This window comes from Prunus mume, linkage group LG1, assembly GCF_029339155.1.
Source record: "Prunus mume cultivar Tortuosa linkage group LG1, ASM2933915v1, whole genome shotgun sequence".
In the NCBI taxonomy this organism is placed as follows: Eukaryota; Viridiplantae; Streptophyta; class Magnoliopsida; order Rosales; family Rosaceae; genus Prunus; species Prunus mume.
In genome coordinates, this window is record NC_142698.1 from 20,875,643 (window position 1) to 20,900,347 (window position 24,705).

At 37.3% G+C, this 24,705-nt stretch overlaps 4 protein-coding genes and 1 long non-coding RNA gene across 6 annotated transcripts; 3 read left to right on the forward strand and 2 right to left on the reverse strand.

The window, feature by feature from the left end:
* Positions 1–5,831: 5,831 nt before the first annotated feature.
* On the forward strand, positions 5,832–8,423 carry LOC103325166 (V-type proton ATPase subunit F-like). Its single transcript, XM_008227660.3, has 6 exons — positions 5,832–5,972; positions 6,250–6,328; positions 6,429–6,510; positions 7,100–7,182; positions 7,412–7,610; positions 8,210–8,423. Exons 2-5 carry the CDS (start codon positions 6,266–6,268, stop codon positions 7,574–7,576), a joined length of 393 nt encoding a protein of 130 aa, XP_008225882.1. The 5' UTR covers positions 5,832–5,972; positions 6,250–6,265; the 3' UTR covers positions 7,577–7,610; positions 8,210–8,423.
* A 436-nt stretch (positions 8,424–8,859) lies between these two features.
* LOC148921276 (uncharacterized) lies at positions 8,860–10,461 on the reverse strand. The gene has a single exon (XM_089043877.1). It carries the CDS (start codon positions 10,292–10,294, stop codon positions 8,963–8,965), a length of 1,332 nt encoding a protein of 443 aa, XP_088900003.1. The 5' UTR covers positions 10,295–10,461; the 3' UTR covers positions 8,860–8,962.
* Positions 10,462–10,966: 505 nt separating this feature from the next.
* LOC103326150 (uncharacterized) lies at positions 10,967–12,478 on the forward strand. The gene is made up of 2 exons (XM_089043805.1): positions 10,967–12,028; positions 12,134–12,478. Exons 1-2 carry the CDS (start codon positions 10,971–10,973, stop codon positions 12,177–12,179), a joined length of 1,104 nt encoding a protein of 367 aa, XP_088899931.1. The 5' UTR covers positions 10,967–10,970; the 3' UTR covers positions 12,180–12,478.
* Positions 12,479–21,255: 8,777 nt separating this feature from the next.
* Positions 21,256–22,214, forward strand: LOC148921277 (uncharacterized). Its single transcript, XR_016123281.1, has 2 exons — positions 21,256–21,309; positions 21,872–22,214. It is a non-coding gene; the product is annotated as an uncharacterized LOC148921277 (long non-coding RNA).
* Positions 22,215–22,600: 386 nt separating this feature from the next.
* On the reverse strand, positions 22,601–24,703 carry LOC148921278 (uncharacterized). Of its 2 annotated transcripts, none has more exons than XM_089044096.1 (2): positions 23,390–24,703; positions 22,601–22,827 (listed from the first exon to the last, which is right to left on the reverse strand). In XM_089044096.1, exons 1-2 carry the CDS (start codon positions 24,701–24,703, stop codon positions 22,813–22,815), a joined length of 1,329 nt encoding a protein of 442 aa, XP_088900222.1. In that variant the 3' UTR covers positions 22,601–22,812. The 2 variants fall into 2 exon arrangements, with proteins under 2 accessions (XP_088900222.1, XP_088900221.1); XM_089044095.1 differs by having other exon boundaries at positions 23,373–24,703.
* Between the last annotated feature and the right edge of the window lie 2 nt (positions 24,704–24,705).

Here is a 24,705-nt window from a genome sequence, read left to right on the forward strand (position 1 = left end):
ATTGGGCATACAACTTTTGAACATCTGTCCTCTAATGGCCAACAAAGGCATATTCTTTTTTTAGTTTAAAATTTTGACCACAATTATAACGTAGATATATTAAGCATGTAAAGTGCATATACGCGTAGCCGAAAAAAACCCCAAGAATTAATGTATAAATATATGTATATATGCTGTATATGCATGCATGTGTCGGAAAGTGGTATACAGCAAAAGCAAATTAATTTATGTATATATATCCAATACCAGTACTGTCACAGTCTATAAATCACCAACAAAATATATATCTCTAGATTTTGGGTAAGTTGACAGCTAGCCTAGCAGGGTATTGCATATTATATTATATATACAATACACGCAGCTTCTTCATGCATTCAATATTATATTTCCGTACAGGAACAGGAACCCTAATAAACGTTGGCTTCATCCAAGATCCGCCGTCCAAGTCCCAACCACTTTAATTTGTAGTAGGAGGTCACTTTATAGATATATCTATGTATGAATGACTTTATTTTTTGTACATTGCTCTTTTTGGGGATGAATTTTAGGATTCTCGCTCACGAATGAACATACATAAGACTTTTCTTTTTATCGGTTACAGTACACATAAGATTTTTCTCGCTAAAAAATGAATAGACACGAGAGTTTTTTTTCTCTCTATTACAATGCAAATAAGATTTCTCATAAGAGGGGGAATGAGTGAAACTTTATTCTTGAGAAAATGAGCATAACTAATCTAATGAAGGGTAATATGAATGAAATATTGCAACAACAATTGACAATATATTCACAAAGATTGATGTCCTAACAATAACAAAGCCATATGAAATCTGAGTGTGATCTAAACGCAACCAGATCTGGATTTTCATCATTTTCCTATTGGATATGGAGGTGTTAAAATAACATTAATTTAAGCATAGTGACCTGTAAAATAGGCAACGTGTTCGTCAGAAAGAGAGGCCACTGAACAAAACCTGGTCCTTAAGAAGTGCACTGAACTGCACTTGTTTTTAGTTTAGTTTTGGAAGCAGATAAATAAGTCAAGTCAATCAAACCCCACAATAACAAATCTCAAAATGAATCAGACATAACATCGTCACGTCCAACTGTCATCATTTGGGGTTGGGGATGTCCATGCAAGGCGAGAGGTACTTTGCACCGTACGAGCTGTGGACTCGCCGACTATCTATCGGAGCATTAAGCACAGGTGTCAGATGGTCAGTCACCCACGTTGTGCTGCCTGGTATGAGTGGTACAAACATACCTAACACCCACGACAGTCGCCGCGCCAGTACTGTAAATATTTCTTTTCTTTTTAGGGGAATTATATTTCATTTATTTTTTTACTAATTTGTTGTTGTTCCAAATCCAATGCTAGCTAGCTACCACATCCCACGTCCTTAATTTCTTATTACAAGGTTAGTGAAAGTTAAAACCTAGCCCTTAATTTCTTATTACAAGGTTAGTGAAAGTTAAAACCTAGCCCTTAATTTCTTATTACCATGGATGAATGCCCCTAAAATGCATATGCTTATTCAAATGTTTGACACATTTTGTTTTGGAGTTGTTGGAGTTGTTTATCACTAAACAAAAAACCCCTTATGACTCGTTACTTATAAAGTCGTACGAAATGAATTCTGAATACATGTAATCACCGATTGATAGTAGTTATGATTTCAAGTCAGATATTGTAGTGAAAATGGTATCAAATGTGGTGTAATAATAGATAAAAATGCTTTTGGTAGTTGTTGTTGCTATCCACAGAGCAATAATATTATAGATGGTAAGTAACCGTCGAGGGTATAAGCAAGCTGGAGAGCACGCGGGTGTATTAAATAATGACAGCTGCTAGCTACATATGCTTTGTTTTGCTTTGCTATATCATTCATCATTCAATAAGGGGAAGGAATTGCCAAGCTTGACTGCTTAATTGTTTTGTTTCTGCCCTTTCATGTTTCTTTTTGGCAGTGAAATCTCAACTCTCTCTCTCCCCCTCTCTTACTTTAGAAAAAGTCCCCAAACCGTCCAAAAAACAAAATGTAGAAAACGCGTTTCTAACTGTGACTTCAATTTGTCAGCACCGACTAATTTCCTAGTATATGCAATGCAGCATTGAAAGCATAAATAATGTAGTCTTACGTACGTACTATAAAGTAAAGTAGTGGACCAAGTAAAAGTCAGCTCAACTTGTAATTTACTCTGCTTTTCCACACACAGACACACACACACAAAAAGAAAGAAAAAAAAAGTGATATTATTCTAGGTAGCTACATTATGTTGACGTTTGCTGGATTCGATGATTTGGCTTTTGTTTCTTTTTTTTTCCATTTTTCTTGAGGGAGGTGATTCTGCCGGTCCAACCGGTCCCAAAATGCAGAGGCAGGTTTGACCTAATTTTAATCAGAAAGACAGATAGATACTGATCGATTACTGGCCAGTGGCCATGGCCTACCAAGAAAATATTTTCAGCCCATGCATCGTCATATTTAGCTAAGAAAGAGAAAAGATCAATAATAAAATGGACGATGATTGAACCAAAGTAGCTAGCTTCAAATTAACTTGGACCACTTGATTGATTTAGAGTGGGGCCAACCATAGAACTAAAATGGGTCTTATCCATTTAGATTAATCTGATCTGTAGTCGGCATGAGCGTTGACGTTGATCCATCATTTTCTTCAATTTCCTTCAGTGCGACCCAAATTATACTTAATTAGGGTTTTACCAAAACCATCATTTTCAATGTTAATGTCTCTATCTCTTTCTAAATTCTATGTAGTAATTATATATTGCATTGGAATTTGATCCGTTCCGTTTTCCAATCCATAAACCAGAACTTGTCAAGTAAGTTTACACAAGTCTGCACGGACCCACCCAAGAGCTTGTCAAGGAAGGAACAATAAATAGATGGAGTCAATTTCTTTGAAACATAATCCAAGTTAACGAGTAAGTAAGAAATGGTTCCTTGAAAACTTTCAAATTTTCAAACACATGTATACGTGACAGTGTCAACCTAACCCAAAGCTTTTTCTACCCAATTAATTATACAGAAATTGACATATATTTTATTCCGAAAAATCACCAAATTCAACCTGCTTTACTTGACAATTAAGTTAAGGACTTATGCTAAAAGTATATGTTTTGCATTGCATGCCATGCAGAATGGTTTCAAATGAAAGTTTGGTCCAATGCGATTTTGTCAACCCGGAATGCGCCCCTGGTATGGTTCCATCTTGTCATAGAGCTACCACATCCCTTCGGCCCTTTAAATAATAAATTGGTCAGAATTAAATAGCTAGCTTGTCACTCACATCACATGAGCTAGCCTAGCTATATGCAAATGCATGCTCCACTAGCTATGTATATATATATATATAAATGCAATTGTTTGTTATCCCCCCACTGGATTCTAAAGTTGTCTTTATAAACTTGATGATGATGATGATGATAATTTATAGCTCGCCTCGCCCCCTCAAACAAGTTGTGGTTGTTAGTTGACATTGAATGAAGGTACACATATTAATATTACACAAGTCACCCAAGTTGATTATTATTATTCAGCTTAATTAAGATTGACTTTCCTATAGTTAAAATAATGTGTAAGAGATCAACCAATTAAGTTAGCTAGAAAGTACATATACATATACATAGAAATTTCATGTAACTTGTATTATATACATATATTGGAAAAAATGATACAAATTTTGTAGACTTGAGTTGGTCAAGTTAGCTAAAGTAATGGGTCCGATGTCTGCCTCGTTGCATTAAAGTTTGAACTCCCCCTTGATTATAATAATTCGGAATAATTTGATTATAAGTAGTGCGTATGCTTTGCCTATAACTATGCATCAGCAAAGGAGCAAAAGGAGAGCATGCGTGCATTATGCGAGAACACCTACAGCTAAACAAAAACAACATGTTTAGTTGTTGATCCTCATCTACTTATATAGAAATGCTAATAACTCTATAATTACATTATTATATACATATAAATCCATGATAATTAAGGGAGGAAAAAGAAAAGCGGATGACAAAATGCATAGTCTAGCTAAGGTACTCTATTATTTCATAGTTGTGTGTGCTTGCCTGCATTAATCATAGTTTGGCACATGGTATCACGATTCATGCCTAACTAATTATGTTTAATTATACACAACTCTGTTACCCCGTTGATATAATTCAGTCTTGTCTTTCCAACAGGAAATAAAGAAAGAGTTTTAGGAAATCAGATTGCATGCATAGAATTAGCATGAGGAGGAGGTTAAGGAAATTAATATAAGCTAGGTCACCGAAGATGTGGTCAACGCACACTTTGTTGATCTATCGATCTTACCTACTGAGCTGAGAGAGCATTGAGAGAGCATTGAGAGAGCAAGCAAGCTGGCATCATGAATAATTATAAAGAGTACCACCAACCATGCATGATGCATGCATCCCATTCCCATTCCCACTGGTGGTGGTGGATAAAATTAAGTGACCTCAAGTTTCAACAATTATAGCTAGTCTTTGTGCTGCAGCCTGCATGGATGGCCGGAACAACATCTAGCTATCACGAGCTTGACCTAATGGTTGGTTGCTGCCACTGCCACTCTCATGTGATTATTTTATTCTGATCATAATTCATAACCCAAAAGAGAGGCGGCGAAAAGAAAATGAATCTTAATCTTAATCTTAATTAAAAAGGTAATTAATGCTGCTATGCTAGCTATCTCATTACTGATCATTACAGGATGTCTTTTTTCTTTAATTAATTAAGATTGGGTTGGAAGAAAAAGTAGACTGGGTTTGAAGAAATGAAATGATGAATTAATGACCCTTCCTGCTGCTGATGCTAAGTGCAAAGGAATCCGAGGTTTCAGAATTATGAAGACTCCTCCTTACATTACAGTACCATAATTATGCAATGTGGTACTACGGAAAATCAGATCTGGCATATGCAAAAGAAAATTAAATTTTTTATTATTATTTTTCAAATAGAAAAGTTGCTAGGCTAGCTAGCGGCATGGACCACATGGAAATTATAACTATGTTTCTAAAGTCTTCAAGACAAGCTGTATGATTTTCCGGCAAACTGCTCGGTATATTAGCTGGCTTTGCAATCCCTGCTCATGCCTCATGCCTTATAATTTGTTTTTGTTGGGTGTGTTTAGCATGCATTAATAGAATTTTGAAGTTGCAGATCTAATTACCATTGCACAACATGTCTTATCTTAGCATTCAACCGGAGGCTACACGTTCAGTTCAGCCCAAACTAGTTTCTCAAAGAGCCCAAATTTGGCAACCACCAGAAATTATTGCATAGGCCTGATGTGAACCGCATAAAATCAACCCCGTTGCAGCCCAAATGTCAACCGATGGGCGACCTAATTGAACGAAGGCATCGGGCAGCAACTATCAACTTGAATTTGGGGCGAAAATACAAAATAGAGTATAATTCAGAGACCATTGCTATAATCAAGTATATTTTTAAAGAAAACAATGCCAAAACTTATACATTTTCCTTTTTATAAGAAACAAAATTAAATAAAATTTGTTGACAAGTTGTCCGGTGCAATGCATATATACAATACAAAACCTATAAATTTCACAAGCATCTTTCTTGCTTGAGAATTTTCGCAAGTGACAAAACACCCCCCTCCTCCCCCTCCTCCTCGGTTGATATGCCAACACTTCGTGAGGTCAAAGAGAGAAAAAAACTTTGATTATTGAAATATGGGCCTATACTTATGCATAGCAATTGGTTGTGGCCCTTGTAATTATGGGCTTACTGGGCAATCAACCGTCGGATCCGGGCCGGGTGTCGGATCCACTCCAGTCAATAACCAACCCGGCCCGGATCCGGAGGTTCTTTTCTTTGTTTTCATTCGGGTCCCTCTGTGATTCTGCCTCTCTTCCCCTCTTTGTGCAGATCTGATCTGAAGCCGAAACGGTGAGAAACTCTGCGTTCGGAGTTGCCTTTCATCAATTTTTAAAGGTACTTGTTTTCATTTTCTGTTTGTTTGATGCTTTACATGTTTGTGATCGTTATTTCAGTGCAAGATTTGATCTTAGTTAATAGATATATTACCCAGTTTTGGTTTTATTGAATTGGACCCTAAAATTGGAAAAATTCAATATTGGTGATTGGAAAAGATTAAATTTTTGAGTAGGCATATTAACCAAGTATATTAGAAAATTCATGTGTGAGAAGATTTTGATTGTATGGCATTTGTCCTGAATCCTGATAGTGTTTTTGTTCCTCCTTCGTTTAGTGCATATCAACTTAAAATGGCTGGCAGAACTCATATCCCCACTAAGAGCTCAGCACTTATTGCCATGATTGCTGATGAGGTATGGATGATGTTTGTTCTGTAATCTTTTGATTGAAATCACTTCTTGCATTCTCGATTTGTCTTTCTGTTCTGATGAGGTGATCCTTTCATTTATGCAGGACACTGTAACTGGATTTTTGCTGGCTGGAGTGGGCAACGTTGACTTGCGGAGAAAGACAAATTATCTTATTGTTGATTCAAGTAGGTTATGAGCTTTATTCATGCTTCAAAAGTTGGAACTTCGTCCATACTGGGAATCTGTTTCTGTATGTTTGTATGTGTATGCAGATAGGTAATTGGATGGATTAATGCCAACTCTGGTATATGATTGGTAATCTGTTTGTAAGGGGAAGGAAATTGCAAACTTATAGGGAATGAATTCTATGTACGAAATGATATATTTCTGTTACGAAATTTCTCTGTTGCGAGTATTATTGTGAATTCATTGACAGTGAATGATTTCCTTCTTCTTTTTCAAGAAAAAAAAAACAAAATAGGATGCCACGATTCATTAGTGATGCAAAGTATAATATTACATTTTTGTCAGTTTAAATTTGGACTGCTGTGAATGGTTTGGTATTCCTTTTGTCTCTCTTCTTAATGAGTATTGCAGCGCTTGAAATTAGCCTACAACCTGGTACATTAAATGAAAATTGTACTTTTCTTTTTCTTCTTTGATTTTTCGGTGTGAACAATTTAGCTATGAATTCATATTATTAGTTAAAGCAAGGTTCAGTTGCTGGTGCTTGTTTTCATATCTAACTGCACGTGCTTCTGGTTTTTTGCTCAGAAACAACAGTGAAAGCAATTGAAGATGCATTCAAAGAGTTTACCGCAAAGGAGGACATTGCAGTTGTCTTGATAAGCCAATATGTAAGTTCTTTCTCATACTTTGAAGTTGTTCAACTGTTATGGTGATGGTTTTTTCTGGTTTGTAAGGTGACATCCTTAGTTCCCAAGTGGTTGCTACACTTACTGTAATTTATAGCAATCTTTGTTTGTATGTATTGCAATGTATTCATTCTTTCCAAACGGGTTGTTGGTTGAAGATTATTTTACTTTTAGGAAGGAGATGACCTTTTTTCTCCTGTTCCCTTACCAGGTTGCAAACATGATAAGGTTTCTAGTTGATAGCTACAACAGGCCAGTTCCAGCTATTTTGGAAATCCCTTCCAAGGATCATCCTTATGACCCTGCTCATGATTCGGTTCTTTCACGAGTGAAGTACCTTTTCTCTACTGAATCTGTGGCATCAGGAAGGCGATGATTGTTGAGTATTTTCATGTGGTTTGCACACAAGGGTGAGAAATAAGTATTGCTTTTGATACCATATATGCCCTTCTGCCTTTGATCAACTTCACGCCAAGTGCTATGTTCAGTTGTATAACCAAATAAGACATTTCAATCAATGTAAAGAGGCTAATGATACATTTAGATAAGGCTCTTTGCTTTCAAGCATCCGTCGTAGCCTGGCTCCTCTTCTGCTGTCTGTATGTATTTGGAGCCGCATCCATCACTCGGATGTCTAACCAGAATCATTCATCTCTTAAAACCGCAAAATTTCATATATTTGACTGTAATTCAAAATTGATATACCGGACCGTGCCTACTTGACCAATATCGGCACATTTTGAAGTTGACAAGTGAACCATTTGTTGAAACAGGGGAAAAAATAACCAAATTCTTTGTGCTGTAGTGACCAATACTTGAGAATGGTCGCTAAATAGAATTTGTTATGAACTTCTAGTGTATTTGGACACTAATTGCATTTAGTGACCAAAAACGGTATTTTTTGTGACCAAGTGGCTGGACACTAATACTTGTTTTTCTTGTAGTGAAACGGGCACAAGCTCTTGCACACATTTATTTGTTAGTGATTGCCTGCTGTGTGATTTTGCAGACTACATGGTTTGTTTTAGAAAGGATCCTCGAATGGTCAATTGGACTGTAGCAATCTGAATTCCAGAAGTCTGCAATGAGATCTGAAGTTAGTTTGGGCGAATTGCATCAGTGCCTTGCCACTCTTGAACGCATTTATGTTCAGGACTATTTCGTGGTCGTGGATATTTTACTTTGGCAGCTCTGCGTGCTGTCAAGCTTTCGTTTTGTTTTAAGGTTTAGCCCCCTTTGTTCTGTGAATATGTAGGGGAAAATGACATGGAATAGGGGTACGATTACCAACAAAATCAGGAACTCAACTCCTTTATGACTTTTAAGCTCTTTTCATTACTCTGCTTGTGGAATCGGATTGGATGTGATTTCCCTTTGGTCTTATTTAACCAACTAGCTCTTCGTTTAGTTCTTTTTGAATGAGTTGACTATGTACTCCAAAAATCAAAGCCAAGAGTAGGAAAAGAGACCAACCAGAAAAGAAAAGGAAGAAGGATTCATACATATATAAATTCAGAAGTATATATGTATTGCCATACCCAACTTAACTAATCCATACACGAAATTGGAATGCAAACTTGATAATTGTCCACTCAACAAAATCTAGTCATGAAGTGAAAGGATAGAGATGTATGCGCAAGAGGAAGACAGAGAGGCTAGTAATTAACGAATGCTGAGGACTTACTGATTGTAAATATGATTATGAATGAATTGGAAATTTAAAGAAAATGTATTACTCGGTGGCAAAATTAATCAACAAAACTTACATCACAAAGGCACCAACCAACTCCACATCGCTGGTCAGAATCTCTCCACCCATGGTCATAGCTTCAGAATCTTGAGACTGACAGTTGCCATCGCATTCAAGGATGCGAGAATATAAGAACTCGAAGTCCACAGATCGTCTATCCTTGCTAACTTTGAACTCAAAGATTAGGGCACAAACACTAATCTTCATGATATCAGCCATATAATAACAGCTGAATGGTCCCATAAATCGGGACAACACAAGGCAGACAGTTCGACCTCCTAGGTGGATGAACCTAGAGTTGGCTGGTGAAACAACAAATTCAGGAGGTAATAACCCTGTTGGCAGCTGCATAGGTTTGACGACTTTCAACTCGCTATAGCCCTTGGGCAGGAGGTAGACTGGTATAGCATTAGGCGCACGCAAACTACCGTAGCAGAAAATAATGAAATCACCCTCCCCATTGTCCACAGCTAATGCTCTTCCTTGAAAATTCAAGTCATGCGAAGGAATACCAGGAAGTACTCTCCATACTTTGTTGATCGAATCAGCAACATCAAAGCAATATACAGGCTCTCCTGTGCATGACATAATGATGTTGGTGCCTGCGATTGTGAAACAGTATTGTTGGGGACTGTGACACACCTCCCTGGTATTGAAACGGAGGAAAACAGGAGGGTCCGGCAGAGGCGACCATTTAGCCTCTTGCGGGTCAAAAACCTCAAAGTATGGGCTCGCATGGAAAGACAGTTGGTAAGTTCCGAGGGCGTAAAGTTTTCCTTCAATCTCCTGAAGGAAAGGCTGAGCTTTCCGACCCCTAAATATTTGAGCCTGAAGTTTGATGCTGCGGTTGGGATTCATAGTCCGATCAGTTTCAAACTCAAATATTTGTCTGCATGGGCATGGCCTGTATTCGTCTACTTCTGGGTCTAGTCCACCTTTCAAGCCACCGGCAAAAAGAACTTTTGATCCGAATACACCGCAGCCGACATGAGCCGGAAGATCCTTACCAGATTCAGAAGCCACTTGCTTCAATTGTAGTTTGTTTTTGGTCGAATGCCACAATTGTAGTTTGTTGGGCATGGTTGAGCAGTTTTTATTAGGTAGACATGAGACAAGAGACGATAACACAGTGTTCAATTCGATGGCTTCAACAACGTACGAAGTCACATTATCTAACCTGTACTTAGCAAAGCATATATACAGGACTCTATCATCAGCAGCAAATAATCTATCATCAACAGCAAATAACCCGTCTATGAGTCTGACTACAAGTTGATTTCTCACCCAATCAGGGCTTACCATCTTTATCTCCTGTATCTCCTCAATCTTCTTGTCCCATTCCATTAGCCCAAGACCAACAGCCTATGCTTGGCTTAATAGCTTTATTTAATACACTGGAGGAGGAGGTGGGAGAAAACAGAGACGTTTGGGAGGGAGGGACAAAGATCGCCGCGGCTGTTGGGTGGTGGGAGAAATTAGAGGAGGCGGCTGCGGGGAGCTAGGCTGAAATTAGAATATGAAGGTAAAGGGGCCAAGGGTTTTTATTTGTCGAATAGGGGCCAAGGGTTAGCTGGTATTAATTGGGGCTGACTGACGGTAGGGGATTCTTGAATATCTGATTTCGTATTGGAAGGTTACCTTTTTTTTTTGTTGGGTCAAAAGCTTACCCTTTTTATTTTCTTAAAACGTTTCTCTTTTTTTTTTTAATAGGCGTTTTTTTCCCCTTTAATACTCCCCATTGCGTTCTTCTTATATCTGCCGGCCCTCTCTCCAACAAAAAACACACGATCTCTTCCTCAAAATTCTGAGCCCTACACCACGAGGTGAACTTCTTCTGTCTGTCTCTGTCTCCATTAAAGTCGATTTCTGTTTGGTAAGTGCTCTTTGTTGTTTCTTTATGTTATTCTTTTACATATCTGTTTGTGTGATGTGTGATTGCTCTAAATTTGTTGTTTCTTTTTGTTATTTTTTACACTTCTGATACGTTGCTTTATCTGAATATTGGGTAGGCAGAAAGTTCATGAAGAAGATGCAGATGAAGAACAACTATTTGTATTTGCATTCTAAGGAGAGGTTGTACCGTCTGAACCTTAGCAAATTACTAGAAACTAGTTCTATGTCTGAGAGACCTCATATTGAAGTGGTCCATGATTTCTTAGCTCATGGATCCCCTATGGGAATGAGTTCTGTAACCCTAGGGTCCAAATTATATTTTTTTGGGGGTGAGAGACTGAATATGGATACGAGTGCCCCTGATTTTTGGAGAAATCCAATTTCGCGCTCGGATGCAAGAAATTGCCCAAACTTAGATTTGTTTGTTTATGATCCCGAGTGTTTGTCCATATACCCTTATAGTGTTAAGGTTCCTAGGTTGGGTGGTCCAATGAGCTATCCTATTGTAGTAACATTAGAGGGTAAAATCTATGTTATGGAGAGACGGCCATACTTTGGTTATCGGGAAAATTTCTTCCATCCAATTTTTGTGGTTTTCAATCCAACTACTAGTATTTGGAGGTCTCTCTCTCCTCCCCCATTTTATGAGCCTTTTTCCCTAGAATGGAAGAACGATGACCTTATTATGAACCACTATGCATGGGGCCGCAAACTGGCCATTGTTACAAATAAATCTTCATATATTTTTGACGCACGTCAAGAGTCATGGAAGGAGGTGGATGATTTACCCAATCTCTATTCTTGTGTAGAATTTAAAGGTTTTTTGATTGGCATGTTTGTTGGGGTCAGAAACCTTTTTAGTTTTGAATTGGATGACAACGGCTTACCCCATTCCAGTAACTATCATGTGCTACCTGAACTGAGAGGAATATTCTGCCCTCCTTTGCGCAACCATAGCCCTGGCTTTGTTGCCTCCCTTGATGGTGATGACAGTCGTATGTGCGTTGTCTATGTGGGGGAAGATGGCACATATAAAAGGTGGTTTGCCCGTTTAGCAATGGTTAAACTTCATATATCAACATGTGTTGGAAAGTTAAAAGTTACTGCAGTTCTAGAGGGTTTGCACAGTTTTGATTGCAATGGACTTGAATTATATGGTCGGACACTTCTCTCATCTTTCATCATGTAAGTAAAATATTTTCATCTTACAACTTATTCAGTTTTTTGCCTTCATGGGTTGTGGTGTTTGTTGTTTATCAGTTTGCACTTGATCTCCTTGTCATTTCATAGGTGTGATCATTTGGACAAGCATGATGTCGAGGCTGATGCAAGTTGAAGTAGTCCTTCATGCCGTAACTTTTCTTGATTAATAATGTTTGAGGAATAAACTGTTGAATTATATATCCTTAAGCTTGAATTAGAAGTTAGTTAAACAATAAATTTTTTGTTTAAGTTTTATTTAGCCAAATGGATAGATAGATGAGTGGCTGAGATCATCTTGTGATGTAAGAGATCAAGCTAATGTTGCTAACGGTAATATTCCTTGCTCCATGTGCGTAAGGTTGTAACAGATATGAGAGAAAACATCCCTCTATTGAATTCTGCAGAGCAGTAAGAGGACAATTCATTCTCTTTGTCATTCTCGTTTTCTTCTTCTTTCTTCCATCGTCATCCTTCTCATATTACAGAAAACACTAACAGAACTTTCATGAATTTCCTGATTTATTTGTGTTTGCATTCAGATTATGATGCAGGAACCACATCCAATTCAGAATTTAGTATGGGTTTGAAAGTTAGTAGGCGAATGGCAGATTAAAGGAAAAGATAAAAGAAACAGAAAACTAAACCTTTAGTATACAAAGATTGAGATTGGATTCACTTCCAAGGGCTTTACCGCAAAACTCTCATCGTAGGAGAAGATACCAGAAAAGTATTGTTAAAAGTTCGTGTAGCATGTCATTCTGTTATTATATTGATTACTGAAGCTGGTTAGGGTACAATTATTATATGCGGGACACTTATTCTAAGATATTAACTCTCGAAGAGATAATCAATGAAAGCAATGTGTAAAACATACCAGAATCTTTTACTTGATGAAAGAACTCATGGAATTGCCACAAGTAGTTTTGCTTTTGAAAGACTTCATATCGTCCATCTTGTAAAGGGCACCCACTCATTGAGACTCCTAGATGATAATAGCTCAAATTCAAAAGTGCATATATTTATAATTATTAAAAGGGGGCTTTGTGTACTTGTTCGGTATTTAAATTATTTATTTACGATTGATTTTCACTAAATTCTCACTCTTCTGCAAGACAAGTATTTGTAAACCCTAAATTTGCTTATTTGATGAGTTATTTTGTACCTTGCAGGATCTTGATCATGAACAAAAGGAAGCAAAAGCAAAAGGATATTTGTGAATTGACCTAGTTTGTAAAAATTAGGGTATTTATTTGGTGGCTATCATCTGTTATTCTCTACCAAAACTCTCTTGACACTTTTATTCTATTTTGCTGAGAACTTAATCCCTAGCTAAACCCTAGTTTGGTAACCTTCAGCAGAAGTATGGAAGTTTGTTAGTTTGATCCAAATTTCAGAGTTTGAACGTTTATATTTTTCATTGTATATATTTCTAGTTTCTCTCTGTATTTGATTGATGAGTTTCTAGTTTTTCTCTTATTTGATTGATTCAATGGTAGTTTTTTTTTTCCTTTTTTTGGTTGGCATGCCGGGGTCTTTTTTTGATTCAATGGTACAAGTTCTGAAGTTCTAATCATGAATATTTGGAAGAGGGTGAGCTGCTCCTCGTTTCGGCAAATTTACAAGATCCATAACATGCAAAATGTTCACCAAATTAAGAATATTGGCACCCAGAAAACAATTGTAGTGTTCATGAATCGCAATTGTATCATTTCCATTGCCATACTCTAACGTTGTTTAGGGTTTAGGGTATCATTTCCATTGCCATAAACCCTAAACCAATAAGCGTGAAACCAGTAGGTGTCGATGACGAGATCTGGGAGCAAGTTCGATCGGATTGGGCTTCGGGGTGACCAGTAGGAGAGAGAAAGAGAGAGACGAGAGACAGAAAATAAAAAATGTAAAACCTCACTTGTTTTGTTTTTAAAATTGAACCTTTTTAAGTTGTATTTTAGTTGGGCTTTATCAAACGCGAATTATGGGCTTTGGACTCAAAAATTATTTTTGAATTTATAAAAATAGATCCAAATAGGATACCAAACGCGAATTATGAGTTTTGGACTCAGAAAGATACAGATGATGTTCTAGGGCTTGGGATGCTTTTTGAGGTTTCCAGTAGCTAGAGAGTATGGCTTGGGTATGGCTTGCTCTTGCTGTGGTTGTTATATGTTTAAGAATTTGATACTGAAATGGAGTTTAAGCATGGCAAGGCAAATTTCTGGGTGTTTGCAGAGGGTAAGCTTGCCTCTGTGCGAAGAGGTTAGTGTTTACTAAATGTTGGAAAGGCAAACGACGATACGATAGCGCTTACGAGACCACGCTGTTTGCTGAAAGAAATGTATAATACGTTGGACAATTTTCTTTTTTTATATACGTATTTACTTTTTCTTTTTTGGCCTATACATAATTGGGCCCTGGGCTGTTGCCCTGCTCTTCCTGGGCCAAGGCCAACCTATGTGTTTTTTTTTTGGACGGTGTTCATGCAATTCCTTTTTTCTTTTTTTTTTTTTTTTCCTGGTAACAATAACAAAAATGGGAAACACGTAAAAAAAAAAAAAAAAAAAAGAAGAAGAAGAAGGAAATATTGTGAACTAAAACCAAAAAAATAAAAACAGAAGGAAAAACATGTCAACAAAAGAGAAGGCCTGAACCCTAATACTGAAACACATGTGTACACAACAAAAATACATACATATATATATATATATATATAGAGAGAGAGAGAGAGAGAGAGAGAGAGAGCAAGAAAAAAAGAGAGGTAGAGAAGTCGACGGCGGTGCTTGCTTTGGTTGTATGTATACGACCAGACACAGGAGAATAAATATATCCGAATCCAACTGAAGCAAGCGAGCGAGCCCGAGAAGAAAATAAAAGAAAAACAAGATGAAAAAAGCGAGGCTAACTCTCGAGGAGGAGAGGGAAGTGGCGGCAGACACGGGCAGCCAAGTCCAAGAAGAGAGCTGGAAAGGTGACGATGATGACAAGTCTCTCTACCTATGTTCCGCCGAGCACAGGGTCGATGGCTACTTTACTTACGCTATTAAAGCCATTGGGTTGAGCGCATTATCATCTTCTTTGTGGTCAGGGTGCTCACTGAAGTTACAGCAAGTGGCTTACACATCCGGCGAGGATCTTCCTCGTAATATGGGCTGCGGAGTCTTTGGATCCAAAATTCTTTTGGCCGGTGGCACCATAGGCGTGTATGACCCGGTAGTTGCTACCCAGGAAGGCAGATATAACCCGAAATTAGGCGGATTCGTGCCATGTCCATGTACAGAAATCCATGTGTTTGAGACTCGTAATCAAAGCCTAAGCCCCTTCGGGAGTTTCATTGAAGGGAAAGCGAAACCCCTGCTCGTAGAGGTGGAAGGAAAGCTGTATGCTTTGGCTGGTTATCCCATACAATCATCTATCAATTATTCTGGTACTGGTTATGGGGGTCCTCCGTATTTCGAAGTACTTGATCCCATTATCGAGCGTTGGTCCCCCTTCCAGACCCGCCAGTTTTTCAGGACTATAATAGAACGTATGGACCTGCTGGTCCTCGGGAATTTTGTTACTTGGTGGCTGGATCAAACATCTTATGCACCAGTGAAAATTCACCCTCCTACTACCGATTCGATGTTGCTGAGCCCGACGAAGGATGGAGCGCACTCCCTTCTTCTTTCTTGTCCGGCCCTTTGCCTTATAATACAATAGGAAGAACGTTCGTGGCAGACGGTGCTGATGGGGAATTTATACTCTTCAGTTTTAGTTATGGTGAGCCTGACTCTGACTCGGACTTTGACTCTGACTCTGAGTGTGAACAACCGTACCCTCATCCGCATATACTAGTGCAGTTGCTGTCGTCTGATTTTGGTTGTGTGACGACCCTAAACCGGGTGATGCTGCCGACAGATAGGATACCTCCTTTATTCCTTACACCGAACAATTATCGGCTTGTGAAGCTAGAAGATGCAAGACTCTGCCTTCTTTTGTCCAGCTTCGATAGGTATAATGACAAGTTGAGCGTTTTTGCCCTACAATTTAAATTTACCAAGAAAATAGATTCCTTGGATGTCCAATTCCTGGCTAGTGATATTTTTGAAAGTGACACCCTGCGACCTCAAGAATCTGAGACCCATCATGTAGAGATGCTTGGTGCCGTTTTGCTGTAAGTTATCTTGGTTAATTAATTTATGCCGCATGACTTGGTATATTTTCTGAAATTTTTGTTTTCAAACTTGGTATATTTATTTGTCTTTAAACTTTGGAGCAGGTAACCTACTGGCGAAATGAGGGCTTTTCTTTGGCTACTGAGTGAAAGGGCCTTCGCGGCAATCATGAAGAATGATATTTTGTCGAGCATATAATATTAGAGATTTATTGTTAGAAATCAAAGTGAAGTTCCCAACCCATATGTCAAGCCTGCAAAGCAATAGGCAGGTTTTACATTGCACGCTTCCTATGCCTCATACCAGATGACATTCATTCAAGTCATTTCAAACTGCCACAACAGAAAAATCTTCAAAAGAGTCCTACTACGACCTGGAATGGAAGGAATTGACTTCCTCTATAATACCAAAACGTGTCATGAGCATCAGAAACAGCAAGCAGAAGCACTAAACACTATCTAAGTAATGTTTAAGTGATATTTTGATGCATTTTATAAAGTTATTGTGTAAATTACATGTTGATTGTTTCTTTTATGTTATAATTGGTGAATTTGAGTTCATATAATATTTTTTTAACTTACCCAAAAAAGAATCACATAAATATGCATATAAAGTAGAAGGCTCATTTAGGATATTCGCCTAAGGCCTCTAAAACGTAGGATCGCTATAGATGGACACCAACCACTGGCCTCAAGAATCTGGTCCTCAAGAATCTGACATCCATATTATACAGAGATGATCGAGAGAAAATATTTTATCTTGTTGATGGAGAGCCTAGATTGGCATTTCGAGGTGCGGTGGAGGATAAAAGTAAGGGCGCATCAAAAATTTCTGTAAGATGGTGGGTGATATGTGGGAAAATAAGGTTGGGGATCGTACTCTAACGACTGAGTTAAACGATCTGATATCTTCATTGAACATAGATACTGTGAAAGTGTAAGCTTTTTCTAACTTTCTAGATTCACTGTCATCGTTATAGCCGTTTTTTTTCTAATTTTTTTATAACGATGTGATAGAGAATAGTTTTATATTGTAATAATAATATTTTCTTATTTCATTATACCTTTTACTTAATTATGGTGAGGGTTTGCTATGTTTTGTTTCTTTTGCAGTTGACTTTGTGTTTTTACAAAATATGTAGTTACAGTCAAATAATATGGGTAGAATATTTTTCAGATATATTTATTCTTCAAAAAGGAGGTATTTATAATATAAGGGTACAAACCCTAGTAGGGTTATATTAGAAAATAAGAAAAGTCATAATTACATAATATCTATACAAAAGGAAATAAATAAAATCCTAATAGAATGAGAAGGAAATATCCTAATAGGGCTAGGATATCTCGCCAACAGTTACTATGGTTTTGTTGTTGTTTTGTTTCCAGGAAAAGCAGTGTGTTTTTAAATGCGGTTAATCATCCCTCTTTGTTGAGTCCAGAGGAACGAGTGCTTTACCGTTCTAGGGCTTCCCAGAAACTTAAAGCAATGGCTGCCTCGGAGGTGACAACTTTGTATACAAAATTAGATGATAAGTAAATATACATCACTTTGACTCAGCAGCAACCTCAAGAATGTGAGAAATTATACAAGTACAAAATTCAGTATAATTTTTTTCCTTTAATCGAGTACGAAATTAAGTTTTTTCCCCCTTTAATATTGAAAATTGAGTGTAAGTTGAAAAATTAAGTATAAAGAAAAAGAAATAATATAAAAGTGAAGTAAAAAAGAAATTAATATAGGGTACATAAGGATAGAATAGGAAAGAGAAAGAACAAAATTGATTAAAAAGTATTAAAAAGCAAAAGGGAGTAGAGAAAAAGGGAGTGGGGAAATCAAGCTCCCACAAAAAAAATGCAAACTACACCTTATAAGTTAACCAACAACCTATAATCATGATTCTTTATACCATATTTGACCTGGCCAATCAGAGAATGCCACGTGGAACAAAGGACCTATAAGGAGAGCCCAGTAAACCTGGCTATCTATTTACGTCCCACAAAGTCCATTGTCAGCTTGCGAGCCTTCGACACCCTGGCCTGCCGATCGTAGCTAAAGACCACCCTTCATTAGAGATTTCTTATAAGGATACGTGGCGTAAAAATACTGAAAATAGAGTGCAAGTTGGAAAATTAAGTATAAAGAAAAAGAAATAATATAAAAAAGAAGTAAAAAAGAAATTAATATAGGGTAAGCATAGAATAGGAAATAGAAAGAACAAAATTGATTAAAAAGTATTAAAAAGCAAAAGTAAGTGTAAGTGGAGAAAAGGGGAATGAGGAAATTATCTTCCAGAAGAAAAAAGAAGAAGCAAACTACACCGGATAAGTTAACTAACAACCTATAATCTTGATTGTTTATACAATATACTTTTTGATTCTCTGATCGGGAATGAGGAATTGTTTTGACAAATGCCGTCCACCTCGGGTAGATGCCGTCTGCTAAGTAGTACCCACTTCAGTAGACAGTATTGTTGATTTCATAGGTGATATGAAGGGCTCTTAGCCTTCCACTCCTCCTACCATGAATGGTACTAACATAACAAGCGTTGAACAAGAATTTTTTCAACAGGTGGACTAGCTACATTTATTAGATAGACATCTAATGATCACTGTCTTTGTACTTACAATTTCTATACTTTTCATAGAAATAAAAGTATACATTAAATCATGTAAACCATGCTAGTTCATTGCTCAATTGACTAATTTCCTATAATTTTAAAAAAAAAAAATATTTGGATACAAGCGATATTGTGGGAGTGAAAATCAAACCTTAGACAAGGGTAAATGGTCTTAACTATTTGAGTTACAAATCTCTTACTATTTCGATAAGCTTTAACTTAAAACAAATGCATATTAAATGCAACAACATAATTGAAAGTGTATTTTTATTAGAGTGCTGCTATTTCCAACCCATGTCTTATTTTCCCATCCACTTTATTTTCACACCCACCATATAAATTTGAAAAAACACAATCTCATTTTTTCATCCACCATTATTCCTAAAATACCCATTATCTTTCCACCTACCAAATAAATAATAATATATTATTAATTAATTAATAAACAATATAAAATACTCCAAAAAAACTATTTCTCTCTGTTTTACCCGATCCCCTCCCCACCAATTTCAACACACCCCACCCATATAAATACTCCACATGTCTTAATTTTATTTTTTTTCTAAGTCCTTAAAAGTCATTTTATAAATGTATAAATTTATCTTTAAAATTTTGAAGATAAAGTGGGTAAGAAAATAAGACATGTGGGTTGAAATAACAACACTCTTTTATTATTGTCATGCAACTAAATTCATAAAAAAAAAATGATTTTTTTTGGACTTTAATAGGTTAATATATACTAGGCTATGTTTGAAAGAAGACAAATATATAGGTTTAATTTTTTTTTTTACCCAAAAACCTCACTGGGTATAGCCCATTGTAGCCTTTGTGGTAGTTCTGCCCATCGTCAAACTCCGTCAATTTGAGGGCTAAAATCATCAATTTGGACTAAAATACAAAAGAAAGTAATTAACTATTAAAATAAATGCAAATTTATAAATAAACTCAATTTTAGACATGTATTTATAAAAAAATTCCAAATATTATTTAAACATAGAAACACACCCAAAATCAACCCCAAAGTCAACAATTGTATATTTTTTGGGTGTGTTTATAAATGAGTTTTGAGTGTGTGTAATGATGAGTTTTGACTGTATTTATAAAGTGTTCTGAGTGTTGGGTTTTTTATAATTTCAGCTCCCATTTTGGGTGTTTTAGTGAAACTCCCTAAAATAAAATGTTATAAAAATAGAAAATAGAAATAAAAGAATGAAGCCACCCCAACAGATTTCTCTCGAGGTAATCTCCAAAATAAAATTGAAGTACCTTATACGAGAATGTGATTGGATATGATACCCAAGATGCTACCAAGGTAAAGCTTCCAACTTTTGCTCCTTTTTCTCTTTCTGCTTCACTTTTCTGTTTGGTTCCTCAGAAAGTTGTTCGCCTTATTTTGGTTTTCTCCCCTTTCTCTTTAATTTCGCAAAAACAAAACAAAAGAAAACAAAACAGAACAAAAACTTTGAAATGCGATGTTGAAAGAGATTGTGAATTTAGGAGCAGTGCCATGCATATTTACATCTCAGTTTGCATTTATATGATTGCGGTTCATCGTCCACCTTATTATTAAATCTCGTTGTTATTAGCAGATTTTTCCTGGTGGTGCGGTCTACATTGATGAGTGAGCAACTTGGATTATATGAGTAACAGTATTCTACAGCCTGACTACCCAAAACAACATAAGAAGGGTGATCTGTTTTGATTCTTTCTTTCTCCTCTCAAAGTAATTCTTCACTGATTTTGTAGTACGCTGTTCTTAGTAGTCTTAGAATGCAAAAGTTTTCTATTCAGTTGGAGAAGTGATGATAAGCTTTTGTTGTTTCATGGAGGGTAGATGACTATTTATGTGTTTATCTAGTGTTCATGCAATTCCTTTTCTTTGCTCTTTTTTTGACAGTCAATTCTGTTGGAATATGGATTTCAGCCTATGCACACTCACACACACTTTAGCTACGTAATCTATCAAACATAAAGCAATGGAATGCAAAAGAAGAAAAAACTGAATGTAAAAACAGAGGAGCTTTCTTTTTCTATCTGCTTCTATTTCATTTCGTGGAGGAGACTTATTATTCTCTCACACTTAGGTTCAAGTACATGTCCCTTGCACTTCAAGCCCTTATACCAGTAATTTTAGTTGTAGTTGTGTTGTGGCCTCTCTCACCAACGCCAATTAGTAGAGCAGCAAGTACATGGCTTCCCATTTATTTGTTTGTACATTTATAACTTGATTTGAGGAATGATTTCAAGCCCTTTATAATGTTTCATAGCTCCATGTTGCATCCATAGACAACTTCTTTCTTTTCAAATGTTAATTTAGATAGTTGTAGAGAGGTTGTTGGAGCAGTGGAGAGCATCAATTTTCCTTTGTAATTTTTTGCTAAGCAGTTTGATAGACGTTTGAATGGTGGGTATGTCTACTCTCGCAGGTTCATATAATACATGCCTCCATTATCTCAGGGAATCCTGTGGTTTTAGAGGAACAAGACCACAATTGGGTGAAAATTCTTCCTTGACTTCTTGAATTTCTAGGCATTATTTGCTTAATTAAAACTGTTGATTTCAAAATTTAACTGTGATTATTTCCTTGACTACTGTGATATCAAAACTGTTGTTTCATGACAAGGTATAAAACAAAACGGATATAGTCAATTTGTATATTTGTCCTTTCTAGACCTATTATATTTTAGAACATTGGCATTTCATGCTTCATGAGCCAGCAAAAGTAGTATTATTGTTTTCCTTTTGGGAATATGTTCTTCTTGAGGCCCTAAGAGTATCCTGGTTATCTAGCATAGCCTATAATAATTTGTCAGGTGCGCTGCGCGCTTCATACTGATCTGTGCAGATGTGGGTACGTAGATTTTTCTACCCTCTACATGGTCAGGTGCAAGTGCTATTTCAGCATTCTTTTCAGCATCATGCATGCAGTTTACCGTTAAAACACATATATCTGCCTATCAAGAAAGTGGATATGCTAGCACCTCCCTGGAGTGTGCCCTTGGATTCTTTTAAGGGTTGTCTCTTGTTTTTTGTTTTTTTTTTCTTCTCTCTGCGCAGCACCTCCTGTCATGGTACTCTTTCTCTTCCTCTTACACATACAAACACACAAAGGAGCACAAGCGCACAAACACTTGCGGACATTTACTTGTTAGTGATTGTGCCTGCTGCGTGATTTTGCAGACTACATGGTCTGTTTTAGAAAGGATCTGGGAACCTGAACAGTCAATTGGACTGTAGCAATCCAAATACCAGAAGTCTGCAATGAGATCTGAAGTTACTTTGGCCAAATTGTATCAGTGCTTTGCCACTCTTGAACGCATTTATATTTAGGACAATTTCATGGATATTCTACTTTGGCAGCTCTGCATGCAGTCAAGCATTCGTTTTGTTTTAAGGTTGAGTTCCCTTTATGTGTAGGGGAAATGACAGGGAATACGGATACCATTACCAACGAAGCTAGCTAATTTAGATTGAGCACACAATAGATGTAAGTAAATATGGAAAATTGAAAACTTCAGTGGGGGAAGCTGCCACAGTGGGCACTAGCTGCTTCCGTCCATGGTCTCGGCAAAATACTTCAAATCAGTAGGCAATTTTCCATGGTACATGGCCTACTCAACCAAGCTGAGGTGTGCTCAAGGGAGAGGACGATTTCAAATCCTGTATGGCATTTTGATAACAAATTTAGAACACCACCTTTTATATCAATAATTTTCCTTAGTATCACCCAATCTGGCCCACAATTAGCCACATTCGATAACAATTTAGAGATCCTTTTTTCGAAGATTATGAAAAGAAAACCAAATCATGGATGATAGGATAACAATACAAACCATGTTTCCATACTATCTCATAATATACCAATAAAACCTTGATCAAAAGTAAAGCTACATTCCTCACTAACTAAGGATCATTCTAACCATAACTTTCTAAGACAAAATATCGTTCTTCATGATTGCAAGGCCCTTCCACACTTTAGCCAAAGAAAATCCCTCCTCTCACCAGTAAGTTACCTGTTCCAAGGATTAAAGACAAATAAATAAAGAAGAATAATAACTCAAACAAAACAAAACCAAAACAGAGTCGGAAAAGAGACCAACAAGAAAGGAAGAGAAAGAACAAAGATTCATACATATATAAATATAAAAGTATATGCTTGAGCACAAAATGCCAATACAAACTGGCTGCTTAACAAAATCTAGTCATAAGTGAAAGGATACGTACGTGTAGTCTCTAATAGCTTAGTTGATACTCTAACACCGCATCAAATGGCAATAGAAAAAACCAATTTATGATTTTGCTTCTGCAAAAATCTTCTACGGAACTTCTTAATTCTTTTCTATTAATCATATGTTGTTCAAAAACTGAGAAAATATACAAGTCATGCGGCATAATTAACCAACACTTACAACGCAGCTATACAATACAACAATCACATTCAGACCCACGCATATTTATACTCATGCTCTCTAAAATGTGAGTGTGAATATGATCATGAACTGGAAATTTAAAGAAAGTACATATTACTTGGTGGCATAATTTAATCAACAAAACTCACATCACAAAGGCACCAACCAAGTCTACATCGCTGGTCAGCATCTCTCCATTGCTGCTCATAGCTTCAGAATGTTGAGACCGATCGCATTCAAGAATGCGAGAATATAAGAACTTGAAGTCCACAGACCTTCTATCCTTGCTAACTTCGAACTCAAAGATTAGGACACGAACACTAATCTTCTCGATATCAGCCATATAATAACAGCTGAATGGTCCCATAAATCGGGACAACACAAGGCAGACATATTGACCTCCTAGGTGGACGAACCTAGAGTTGGGTGGTGAGACAACAAATTCAGGAGGTAACAACCCTGTTGGCAGCTGCAGAGGTTTGACGGCTTTCAACTCATTATAGCCCTTGGGCATGAGGTAGATTGGTATAGCATTACGCGAGCGTAAACTACCATAGCAGAAAATCACGAAATCACCCTCCCCATCGTCCACAGCTAATGCTCTTCCATGAAAATTCAAGTCCCATAAAGGAATACCAGGAAGTACTCTCCATACTTGGTTGATCGGGTCAGCAACGTCAAAGCGGTGTACAGGCTCTCCTACGCATGACATAATGACATTGGTGCCCGCGATTGTGAAACAATATTGCTGCGGACTATGACGCACCTCCCTGGTGTTGAAACGGAGGAAAGCTGGAGGATCTGGCAGAGGCAACCATTTAGCCTCTTGCGGATCAAAAACCTCAAAATATGGGCTCGCATGGAAAGATAGTTGGTAAGAGGCGAGGGCGTAAAGTTTTCCTTCAATCTCCTGCAGCAGAGGCTGAGCTTTCCGACCCCTAAATACTTGAGTTTGAAGTGTGATGCTGCGTTTGGGATTCAGAGTCCAATCCGTCTCAAACTCAAATATTTGCCTGCATGGGCATGGCATGTATTTGCGTAGTCCTCGGTCCCATCCACCTTTCACGCCACCGGCAAAAAGAATTTTTGATCCGAACACACCGCAGCCGACATGGGCTGGAAGATCCTTACGAGAGATAGAAGCCACTTGCTCCAATTGTAGTTGGGAGGAGCAATCATGGTGCATGATTGAGCAGTTTCTATTAGGTAGATGAGAAAAAGGGCAGGAGATCGAGCATGGAGACGATAACACAGTGTTCAATTTGATGGATTCAATAACGTAAGAAATCACATTATCTAATCCGTACTTAGCAAAGCATATGTATAGGACTTTATCATCACCAGCAAATAATCCATCCTCAGCAGCACAAAACCCGTCTAGGATTCTGACTAAAAGCTGATCTCTCTCCCAATCCGGGCTCGCCATCTTTAGCTCCAGTATCTCCTCCGGCATCTCCTCAATCTTCCTCTCCCACTCCATTA

Coding starts and splice junctions, on each gene's coding strand:
- LOC103325166 (XM_008227660.3), top strand. CDS start 6,266: ATGGCTGGCAGAACTCATATCCCCACTAAGAGCTCAGCACTTATTGCC. Junction 6,511..7,099: donor TTATCTTATTGTTGATTCAA/GTAGGTTATGAG, acceptor TTTTTTGCTCAG/AAACAACAGTGAAAGCAATT. Junction 7,183..7,411: donor TTGTCTTGATAAGCCAATAT/GTAAGTTCTTTC, acceptor TTCCCTTACCAG/GTTGCAAACATGATAAGGTT.
- LOC148921276 (XM_089043877.1), bottom strand. CDS start 10,294: ATGGAATGGGACAAGAAGATTGAGGAGATACAGGAGATAAAGATGGTA.
- LOC103326150 (XM_089043805.1), top strand. CDS start 10,971: ATGAAGAAGATGCAGATGAAGAACAACTATTTGTATTTGCATTCTAAG. Junction 12,029..12,133: donor CTTCTCTCATCTTTCATCAT/GTAAGTAAAATA, acceptor GTCATTTCATAG/GTGTGATCATTTGGACAAGC.
- LOC148921278 (XM_089044095.1), bottom strand. CDS start 24,703: ATGGAGTGGGAGAGGAAGATTGAGGAGATGCCGGAGGAGATACTGGAG.